The sequence below is a fragment of the Macaca thibetana genome, chromosome 5 (assembly GCF_024542745.1).
Source record: "Macaca thibetana thibetana isolate TM-01 chromosome 5, ASM2454274v1, whole genome shotgun sequence".
Taxonomy (NCBI): Eukaryota; Metazoa; Chordata; class Mammalia; order Primates; family Cercopithecidae; genus Macaca; species Macaca thibetana.
In genome coordinates, this window is record NC_065582.1 from 72,914,887 (window position 1) to 72,927,036 (window position 12,150).

Below are 12,150 nucleotides of genomic sequence, written 5' to 3' on the forward strand. Positions count from 1 at the left end.
GCAGATGTGGGGAGGCTCTGTGTACTAGTTTTGGTGCCTTACATGCCAAGCTGTCAAGTTGTTACCTTTGTGGACAGCGGCAGAACTAGGTTGTAAAGGTGGCTGGGCCTCTCCAGGTGGGACAAGGTTTCACAGGGATTTTGAGTTTTAAATTGCCTGTTATTTCTTGAGGCAGATTCCTGGTGAGTGAGAGTTTCATAGCAGGCATACTTTGGGTTGTAAATTGACTGTGGTCTCTGGAGGCAGTCTCCCCGTGGGAGGGAGCTCCATTCTGGAGCTTCTAAGCACATAGTTAGATGAACTTACCCCTTAGGGAGTATCTGGTGAAGGGGAAGTGAAAGATTCTAATTACATTTCTAAAGGGCTAAGTAGGAAGTGGGGAATGGAGGAAACCCAGAAAATAGGAGAAAAAAAAATGATGCACGTAATAATAACTCATTTTCTATCTCTTAGAAAAATGGAGCACTTAATTACACTAAAGTTATTTCAATTTTACCTAGATAGGAGCAAAGAAAACAAATACTGTTTTCAGCAATCACATTGGCCTCACTGAGAGAAGGATATGGGGCAACCCTTCATGAAAAACCAGTATTTTTATTTTGTGAAAATATTACTCATTAGAAGAATAAAAACAAGGGTAAGGCACATTAAAATTTTCTTTGAGAAAATTTCTAATGTTAATGCCTCCATAATGGTAAAAAAGAAGACAGCCTAATAAATACTGAGTAGGAGACTTTAACAAGGAGGTGTATGTTATATCGTTCATTTAACCTTCCAACTCTTTTACTTGGCTATTTGTTATTAAAAGCTCCACATTAAGAAATGCATGAGACTTTTTTTGTTTTGTTTTGTTTTGTTTTGTTTATTATGAGCTATTCCTAGATTGAATAAGCCCACAGGAAAAAAAAATATGTGTGCCAAATTATGAGAAGAATTTATTTTGAAAAAAGTAAAAGTCAGCTTTTTAAAAAAATACACTTTCTCCCAAAATATATGTTTTATATATTTGTAGTCCTTGAAATAGTTCATTGTTAAAAAAATAAAAAAAGTAGTTTTTCTGCAGATGTAAAACAATCCTTTTTTTCAGAGTTAGAAAAATCAACTTTGATAACTGACATTTCAATCTCTAATGAATAAAACCCAAAGTTGTTTGCTCATGTTGATACTGGCAGGCCTTGATAAGCACATTTTTATTCACATTTAATTATTTAATATTTCAATTGTCCTTTTGTTCTTTCTTTCTTGATAAGAGTAATTAGCTGAACGTGTCATTGTAATGTGTCTAATTTATGTGAATCCCAAGTTTACTTGTTTATGTACTGGTCTCTGTTCTTGGTGTATTCAACTCTTTCAATTAAGTGATTACTACTTTGAGACTATCTCTATTGATAAGCTGAATTGGTAAAACCACACCCTTAATCTTTGTTGTTGTTGTTAGCACTGATTTCCCTTTTCTGGTCATTCTTGAGAAAACTCATAAATAATTTGTCAGTGAATAACGCAAGTAATAAATCGGTATCAGTGTTTCTCCAGTAACGATAGCACTGATATATATATTGGAAAGATTTGAGTGCTATTTAAGTTCATTCCTGCATTGCTAAAAATGACTACTAGAGAATGGGTAATTTATAAAGAGGTTTAATGGCTCACTGTTCTGCAGGCTGTACAGGAAGCATAGCTGGGGAGACCTCAAGAGACTTACAGTCATGGTGAAGTGTAAATGGGAAGCCCGCATGTACCACATGGCTGGAGCAGGAGGAACAGAGTGGAAGAAGGAGGTCCTACACTCTTTTAAACAACCAGATCTCATGAGAACTCTATCACAAGACAGCACTTAGGGGAATGGTGCTAAACCATTAGAAACCACCCCCATGATCCAAGCACCTCCCTCAAGGTCCCAACTCCAACACTAGGGATTACAACTCAACATGAGATTTGGGTGGGGACACAGAGATAAATCATGTCAAAAGCTAATGTAATTCTGATATTCTCCTATTGAAATTTATGCTTTAGTAAACATTTTACAAAGTGCAAAAATATTTGATATGGCTTTGTTATTTAATTTTATCAGAGTGAGGTTTTTGCAACAAACACAAATCAGAACTTTAGAAAATGACAAAAGTAATCTAGTAGTTGTACAATATCTAGATACACACATCTTTTTAATATATATATTCTACCCTGGTGTGTGAGAACTATTAAGTGTTTGATAAATCCTCACAGAACAAATAAATACAGAGAGTCGCTGAGGAGATTAAATTAAATGTGATGTTTGTTTCATTCAAAATAGCATCAATGCGCAAAAATAGTTTCATAATTAAGGCTCACAGTAATGTTTTGTTATTCCTGTCCTATTTAGTTGAATAGGGTCAGCAAATGTCAGCCTGTGTGGCAAGCCTGACTCTCCATCTGTGTTTGCAAATAAAGTTTTATTAAAACTGAGTGACATTCACTTGTTTCCATGATGTCTATGAATTCTTTCTCTGAAATTTGGCACTTACAGAAAAAGATTGCTGACACCTGAATTAAAAAGGCTCATTCTTTTATTAAATATTTTTAAATTATTAAACATTCTAATTATAAAATAGTTAATGTTAATTATAATACATGATTTATCACTTTGTTACATGATTAAGAATAATAACTAAAAGTAAATAAAAGAGTTTTGATCTGATATATTCTAGTGTGCAGAACATCCATTTTATAGTAATCAATTCATAATGCAATTATTGCAGCCATCTTATAGTCTATATGTAGAAAGACTCATTCTATTATTCTGGTATTCATGTCAGACAATGTTTTTTAGTGATAAATTTATATAAAATTGTTAGAAAAAAAGTATTGTTTTTCATTTGCCTCTTAGCCATCATTTTATTTTAATCTAGAGATCTATGTGGGCTTCAATCAATCTAGGACTTCTGTTAGAACTTTTATCTCAATTTAAATGTGTAAATTAACTTATACCTGCCAATGTAATAGTTCTCTGTCAGTAAATGTAAGTCTTAAAATAAATTATAAATTTTAATCTCTAAACTATGCATCGTTGTTATTAAGTGTGAAAATTTTAAAGGAAAAAAGTTAATATGTTTGTTTACATTTGCAAACTTGGCTGACCCAAGCATAGTTGAAGTTTTTTTCACTTGAAATTGCTTTATCTCATTACAAATGTGTAATAAAATAAACTGAATCATGAAGAAGCAGTCTATTAAGAAAAGGGAGAACCAAGAGATATAATTCACTCATAAATACAATTAATACTAGGAAAATTGGGTTAGATTGTTATCATATTAACCACTTTATTTTTATCAGGGGGTATAATTTATTTCCAAGTACCTTAAAAGCTACTCAGTGAATACAGTCAGTTATGGGTCAAATTAAATGTTGATACCTTTAAAAATTTTAAGTCTTTATTTTTGTATATAATTTATGAATATACAGACACTAAATAAACAGGTATGTTTTAAAAGACTCCTAAGGAGGAGGAAAGTAAAGACAAATTTAAGAAACGTTGATAAGGACAAAAAACAACTCCTATCCTATGTTTCCATCAAAATACGAAATACAATATGAGAATAGCAAGATATTTTTAGACTTCCCAAAATGGGAGATGCATATTGAAACAATATTTCTCATAGTTTTTAATATAAAGACTTCTTGTCAAAATTTGATAGATTTAAGGCATTTGTTCTTTAGTCAACATAGTAAACTCATTTTATATCCCTAAGTACTCTTAACTCTTCATTAATCCAATTATGAAGGAGTTCCTGCATCTCCAACTTAATTATTTTAGGCATCATTGTATCTGAATTTCAAGGAGCCTTCCTTTTGCCTGTGTCAGAACAGTAAATCTTGAGAATCAGGCAAGCTTTTCCATGTGAATAAACTTTTACCTGTCCCACACACGTATTGCAACATCTCAAGAGCCATTCCGTATGTATTTTCTTCTTCCTCCTAGTACATTATTCATGTGTTGTAGTTACTCTTTTCTCCTACAGTAGAGTCGACACTTGTGCCACTCAGATGAGACCTGAAATTTATGATTCACCTTTTGCCAATGAAAGAGGTAAACATGATCTTGTTGAGAATAAGAATCATCCCGTATTTGCATCCGGTGAGTTTATTTAGTGGAGACAATGAATGTTTTTACTAGCCAAGACTGTTTAAAAGATTATATATTTTCAAGATGATCAGGTTTATTTATTCAGTTACATCATCTCAGATGTTAGTGCTCTCTATTATCAAAGTCCTGGTTTTAATATGAGAGAGATCCTGGCACTGAATTTATATGTACATATAATCAGAACCTGAGCTATATATCCTGAATAATGTGCCATGCATATGCAGAAAATGAGAATTTTAAGTGTTCAAAGCAATGTTCTGGTTTTAACAGAACTTCTTGAGATTAGTTATATTCCCTGAGTACATACTTTTTTTCTTACCAACGCTTACAGTGCCTTGAATTTAATACCGTTCTTCAACGCTTATAATGATTATTTCTTTTCTATTGAACCAATTCCATAACCACTCCTAATTACAATGCATCTTCTATAACTTGCATTGTCAAGACAGACTACATTGTGTTGTCATAAAGCACACATGAATGCATTTAAATGTTTCCAAAGTAGGATTAAATTAGAAATTAATAACAGAAAGATATCAAGAAAACAAAATATTTGAAGCTGAACAATATAATTCTAAAAACTAATTGGTAAAAACATAACTTCATATTCAAGAAAAACGAAGTTAAAAAATTAGATTATCTGCATTCAAAATTTACTACAAATACATTTTATTTTAGGGAAAGTATGAGCATATGTATTTATGGATTAGCATAGAGTCCAGATAAAGAGCCAAAGAAATGTAGTCAATTGCTCTTTGAAAAAAGTAGAAACCCTTCAACGAAGAAAAGCGTTTCCAAATTAGTATTGAGTAATTAAATTTGTAAATTTAAATAATAGTCTTTGACTAAAAGTTATAACCTTAACAAAATTAACTGAAAATTGTTCATAGATATGACCATATATGTAAAATTATAAAACTTCGGGAAAAAATTCAGGAGAAAAATTTTGTGGCCAAGAGTTGACCATTATTACTTCTTTGGAAAAATACCACTGTTTGAGAACCAGCAGGGAGAAAATAGCAAAATTAGCATCCCAAGGATTTTGGATGTTGAAACAGCCTGACACTAAATATGTTCAGTGAAAGGAACTGAAAGGAAGAGAAAATCTGGTATGATTTTATTTACAAACAGTTGAACCCAGGTAAACCTAAATATATAGCATGCCTCCAGTGTCTCCACAAAATACACTTAACAGATGCAAATACAAGATGATTCTGGTTCTCAACAATAATATTAAAGATAGTGACATCTCCCACAGAGAGACAAAAATCGTTCTTGTAAGGGGTAAAAAGGAAACTCTTCTTTATTTATTAAATGTAGATATATCTATAATACAAAACAGATACAGAGTTCCAGGAAGAGACAAAATTAACAAATACATTGTCTAGAAAGGTACCTGTGAGGAGAATGATTTTAAAAATGGTTGAGAAATGCTGAGTTAGAGTGTCAGATAGAATTAAGTAGTAATTTTTCTGAAAAAAAAAATTAATGATATGTAAAGAACAAGAGATATGTTTCTGAGATTCTGATAATATCCTACATCTTTTTCTGGGCAATGATTCAAAAGGAGTATTATCCACTGAGCATAGTCTTGAGGTTTATAAACTTTGGATAAATTTTAGTTATTTATACAATGAAGAGGCTCAGAAAGACTTGGCTGACTTTTTAAAGAATAACTAAAAAAATCTAGGAATATAAATTTTATTTGGAATTGAAATTTAATTGAAATTTATTACTTTATTTGCATTTCCTGCATTTGCATTATATATTGCCTATCACCTATTATGTCAGATTCTTTATAGTAAACCTAACAAAAACTGTTCATAATCTATAAAACTTATTTTAAAATAAGTATTAAATAAACTATAAATCAGTATGAACATATTCAAATTTATAATTAAAAATGACTTTGACATAAGTACGTACATTCGTCTCTACTAATCTATAAATTCAAAGTGATTTAACCAAATGTTCACAAGTGGCCACTTATTATCATCTGCTTTATTTTGACCCAACTAGTTAGGTTTTGCTCTTATAGGCTGTTGACCTCTGCTTGCCTCTAAGCCTAAACAAGGACAGAATACCATACCACCCTTAGTTTCTGCTGGGAAGCAGCTTACCAAAGCAAGACTCTTCCTGTCAGACTCCACTAGCCATGTACTCTTGCAAGTGCAGGTTCCCTAACAAAGATTCTGCTTATTTCTGCTTACCTCTACTTTAACCTAGTTAGAAAAACAAAGAAACAAACAAACAAAAAAGCCTTTTTTGCTTGATTTCAGACCCATTTCTCTGATCACAGTGTTGCCCCTATTGCAATAGTCTTTCTTTTAATTACAGTCTCTCCTTACGTAATTCTGAATTTGTTTTCATTCACAAATTTCAATCAAAGTCTCGCATTATTTTATACATGTATCTTGCAAATTAATGTTAAAACACGGCAAAAAGGTGAATTGTCAAATGCTTCAAACATGTTTGTCATAGAAATGGGTGAGCAAACTAGCTCAACCAGATACCAATCTTTTTTTTATAAATATATAATTCAGATAAAGAACTAGGTGATTAAATAATTTTCCAATGGTTTTATCTAAACCTGAGAAAACACAGGTAACAAAAATGCTGAGTAAATACATGGACTTTCTCAAAATTTGTTAATTCACAAAATAAGTTGCTAACAAGATTTTAATGTGTAGTAATATTCTATAGTTTTTTATTATACAACTATTTCATACTTATCTATGCTCAAACATTAAAAGGGTAATGATAAGTATTTAAATTTCTCAAACATAATTTGTTAAATAATGTTTATGTTTTATATTTTACCAAACAGTAGACTCAGTGAAAATGAAGAAAAGGCATCCATATTTGCTTCTAAATAACAATTTTAAAGGTTTAGGAATGATTGTTTAATGTAAAAGATAAGAAATTGAAATAGATTCTTCACAAGTAAAACGAAAACTTGCTACAATTGCTCGACATGATGATTAAAAAGTGCTGTTGATTCTATTTGAGATCTAAAAACATGCTGTTAACCTTCGGTACCTTAAAATTAGGGAAATATATATATATATGGGAAATACATATATATATATATCTTTTTGTAGAAATGAGGTCTTGCTATGTCACTCAGGTTGCTCTTCTGGTCCCAAGTTGTCCTCCTACCTCTGCTTCCCAAAGTGCTGGGTTTACAGTCATGAGCCACTCGCCTAACTAGAATGATGTAAGGTTGCATATACATTGTTATAATGTCATAATTCACTGTATAATATAAATTATTTTTAATTTAAAAGTTGCTGAGGCTGGGAATGGTGGTTCATGCCTGTAATCCCAACACTTTGGGAAGTCAAGGCAGTTGGATCATTTGAAGCTAGGAGTTCAAGACAAGCTTGGGCAACATAGCAAGACCTTGTCTCTACAAAAAATAAAAAAATTAGCTGAGCCTGGTGGCACATGCCTGTAGTCCCAGCTGTTTGGAAGGCTTAGGTGAGAAGATTTCTTGGGCCCAAGAGTTTGAGGTTGCAGTGAGCTATGGTCACCACTGCACTCCACCTAGACTGAGTGACAGAGCAAGGCTCTACCTGTAAAAATTAAAAAATAATAATTATTATTATTTAAATTTTTAACATGAATAAAATTAAAAGTTGCTAATAAATTTTGTTGTGAAAAATATTACACATGTGAATTGAAAATGAGAGTACCATGAGACAAACCAATTTAAGTGCTGAAGAAAATATCAAATTAAGATTATCACGTTTTTCCTAATTAGAGTCTCTATCTGCTTCTAGGAATTTGTGTATTCCTTTTAAAAACTTGATACTTCTCAGATAATGTTTTTAACCATTATTAGGTTTCTAAAGATTATTTCATTTGTTTTTTCCTACCTATGTGGAGCTCTGAACTGGAACTTTTCTGTAAAGAGTAAAATTCATGGCTTACTACAGGATTCCAGGAAAGGGAAGGCAAATCAAGGGTACACATTACCATTAAAGCTCTATAGAGAGAAGGCAAATTTGATGGTTAAGAATTATTAAAATAACCCAGAGTTTTCAGTTTTGATTCTATGTAATGTTTTATAAGATGTCTTGAAATGTAAAACAATGTAAACAATGGTATTCTAAGATAGCTAGGGAAATAGTGAAAGAATGCGTAAATTAACAATATCACCACTTTCATATTTCTATGTTTGTAGAAACAAAATGGTGGTTGTAATAAGACAGTAAAAATAGTGTAGAAGGAATTATATAAAAATATGACATTTTTCTCCTTAATTTCCTCCATATAGTTTCATTTAATAACAGCATATGTTATTTCAAAAGTCTTGCTTTTGCAAGCATTTGTATAATTCATTGTCTAGTTTTATTTACACATACCATACACACGTGTTTGTAGTTGACAAACCTGCAGTTTTGGTTTTTTCTAATGTTTTCTGTGTTGCTATAAGGAGCGACACTTGCAATGGTGAGTAAATGGTCTCGTGGTAACAGAATTGTACCTTTCAGAAGGGGAATCAGGAAGCAAAGGTTCTAATCTGATGGAGAAAGATTATATCTTTTTCAATCTAAGAAATACTTAGACAAATAAATACACACCTGTTTGATCTCTTTAAACTTAGATTTTGAAAAATCAACCTTCTGTTTCAGTGTATCTAAAGTTAGTGACAGATTGCCACATTTTACATGTAAATAAACAAGTTGCTTCTTTTGATTTTTTATAAATATAATTTTTTAAAATTTAATGTTTAATATTTATTTGGGTCATTATATATAAATAAACGTTTTAATCCTAGTTATACGTGTGCAATATTGCATATTCTTTTAGAAGCATTATATATAGTCAAATTAATATTTCTGCTTCTCTACTATTTTATGTATAATTTCAGGAATCAATCAATTTCTTTTAGAGATGTTAGAGAAAATGATAAAGTAAAAGGCAAGTTTCTTTATGTCATCAGGTAGGAAATATAAGGATCCCAATGACTTATCACATACATCCAAGTCCAAGAAAAGAACAAATATTGTCAAACAGAAAGAACGGATATTATTCAATAGAAATTCTATCTTTATTTTTCACACCTCCTTCTCTCATGTAAAATTACTGCAATTTTAATAGATTTCCACTGTGTAGTAATTTTAAGTACATATAACGCATACTGTAAAAAAATGTACACTTATATTCTAAAGATTTTTAGGATCTTAAGATTAAACATTAATAAATCTAAAATCATGCCAGATAAATTATATATACATCATATATATTTCACAGTAATGTATTTAAAAGACAGTACATGAAATGAGATACTAGGTGTATGGTATATAATTTTTTAGTGGCTTGAAGTCATTAAATCATTTTAAGTAATATTTGTAAATTTTAATTAATTTATTTTCATTGACAAAAACTTTCATGCATTTATGGTATACAATGTGATGTTTTGATATATGTGTACATTATGAAATGATTAAATCAAACTAATTAATATATGTATTACCTCTTTAAAAAGGAGCTGATATTCAAAATACATAAGGAACTCAATAGTTTAAAAAATTAGAAAATGGGCAAAAGACCTGAATAGACACTTCTCCAAAGAATATATACAAATGTTCCATAGTTATATGAAAAAATGCTCAACATCACTAATCATCAGGGAAATGCAAATTGAAACCACAACATGATGTCATCTCACATTTGTTAGAATAGCTTTTATCCATTTTTCCTTTAGTCGGGAAGGATGTTGGTATTGAGGTTGGCATACGTATCAAGGACAGTAACTACCATGGCACCCGAAGTTTTGCCAAAACCTCAGATGCGTGGCCTTCTGGCCAGGCGTCTGCGATTTCATATGGTTGCAGCATTCGTGCTATCCCTGGGAGTTGCAGCTTTGTATAAGTTTGGTGTGGCTGATAAAAGAAAGAAGGCATACGCAGATTTCTACAGAAACTATGATGCCATGAAAGATTTTGAAGAGATGAGGAAGGCTGGTATCTTTCAGAGTGTAAAGTAAACTTGGAATATAAAGAATTTCTTCAGGTTGAATTACCTAGAAGTTTGTCACTGACTCCTGAACTATGACACATGAATATGTGGGCTAAGTAGTAGTTCCTCTTGATAAATAAACAATTAACAGAAAAAAAAAAAAAAAAAGAATAGCTTTTATCAAAAAGACAAAAGAAAACAAGTGTTCGTGGGAATGTGAAGAAAAGGAAATTTTTGTACAATGTTGGTACAGGGTAAATTAATACAGCCATTATGGAAAACAGTAATAGAATTTTCTCAAAAATAAAAAAGTAAAATTTCTGTATGTTTGGGAATCTCACTTCTGGGCATAGTAGCTTAAGGTAATGAAATCAGTATGCTGAAGACCTGCACTCCCACGTTCATTTCAGCATTATTCACAATAGCCAAAATATGGAATCAACCCATGTGTCCACCAATAGCTTAGTGGATGAAGAAAATGTGGTTTATTTACATAATGGACTACTATTAAGCATTAGCAAAAGAAAAAAAAAATATTGTAATTTGTGACAATATGGATGAACCTGGGGGCCATTATGCTAAGTAAAATAAGCTGGGCACAGAAAGACAAATATGGCATAATCTTATTTATATGTGGAATCTAATAAAAGTCTAATTCATATAAGCAGAGGGCAGAATTGTGTACTTGGGTCTGAGGAAGAGCAGGTAAAATGGGAAGATGGTCAAAATATACAAAAGTTCTGTTAGGAAGATAAGTCTTGGAGATCTTTGTACAGTATGGTGATTACAGTTGATAAAAATGTAATCTTAACAATTGCCAATTGTTTAAGGAGACTCTAAATGCTGTCATCTCAAACAATACACATGTGATATGATGGATATGTTTGTATGAATAAGATCTGATAATCATATCTCAGAACATTAGAAAGATTGGCACTGATTCTTATTCTAGGATTGTTACTAACTTTCAGTGTGAAGACATATTTCTAATTAAACATAAAATATATTACCTTAAAGGGGAAAAAATATGCTGGCTTTTGACTTTTATATTTGTGATATTTTACGTCAACACAAAATGGATCAAACCTGAACTATTTTGAAGGGAATCATATCATATGAATTTTATTCTCAGCAAAGTTGTGTGTCAAGTATTCAGATATGATTGTAATACATAAGTTCCTAGAACAAGAAATTAGACTAAGTCAAAGAGGCTGATTTTGATGTACGTGGCTGCAGGGGAAGCTGAATTCCAGGTATGTGTGGTAGAAGTGGTTTCATGATCACAGCAGACGCTGCTTTGGGGTTTGTCATTAGGCGAGATACCATCCAGCGTAGGTCCTGAACTCTTCCTGAAGCTAAACCAAGAACCTGTTCCTATAACCTTCCTCAGGTTTTGTGGACTCTAAATAGTACATTAAATGTTTTGTTTGTTTGTTTGTTTTTGAGACGGAGTCTCACTCTGTCGCCAGGCTGGAGTGCAGTGGCGCCATCTTGGCTCACTGCAACCTCCGCCTCCCAGGTTCAAGCGATTCTCTTGTCTCAGCCTCTCGAGTAGCTGGGACTACAGGTGTGCCCCACCACGCCCAGTTAATTTTTATATTTTTAGTAGAGACAGGGCTTCACCATGTTGGCCAGGATGGTCTCGGTCTCTTGACCTTGTGATTCCTCTGCCTCGGCCTCCCAAAGTGCTAGGATTACAGGTGTGAGCCACCGCAGCAGGCCTTTTGTTTCTTGTATTAGCTAGTTTCAATCCATGGGTTGTTGAATGAAAGTGCCGAAGTTCACAGTATTTCCTGGTTTCTCATATAAAAATTAGATAATTGTTTGAAATAAACTTGTCCTGCAAAATATAGGTATCAATCTGAAATAAGATAATTTTTATAAATTTCTTAGAGAGAAAAAGAATTTAGCCCTAAATTTCTAAAAGTTTTATCTAAAGTGTTAGGTTACTGTTTGTATCATTTTTAAAATATTTTAGCTAATAAATATTTTTTTTTTTTTTTTTTTTTTTTTTTTGAGGCGGAGTCTCGCTCTGTCGCCCAGGCTGGAGTGCAGTGGCACAA

The 12,150-nt window shown here is 32.0% G+C and overlaps 1 protein-coding gene across 1 annotated transcript; it reads left to right on the forward strand.

Annotated features, from left to right (window-relative positions):
- Positions 1 to 9,818: 9,818 nt before the first annotated feature.
- On the forward strand, positions 9,819 to 10,237 carry LOC126954498 (cytochrome c oxidase subunit 6C). Its single transcript, XM_050790005.1, has one exon. It carries the CDS (start codon positions 9,843 to 9,845, stop codon positions 10,113 to 10,115), a length of 273 nt encoding a protein of 90 aa, XP_050645962.1. The 5' UTR covers positions 9,819 to 9,842; the 3' UTR covers positions 10,116 to 10,237.
- The last annotated feature ends 1,913 nt before the right edge of the window (positions 10,238 to 12,150 follow it).

What these genes read in the sequence shown, in the direction of transcription:
- LOC126954498 (XM_050790005.1), top strand. Translation starts at nt 9,843, where the DNA reads ATGTTGGTATTGAGGTTGGCATACGTATCAAGGACAGTAACTACCATG.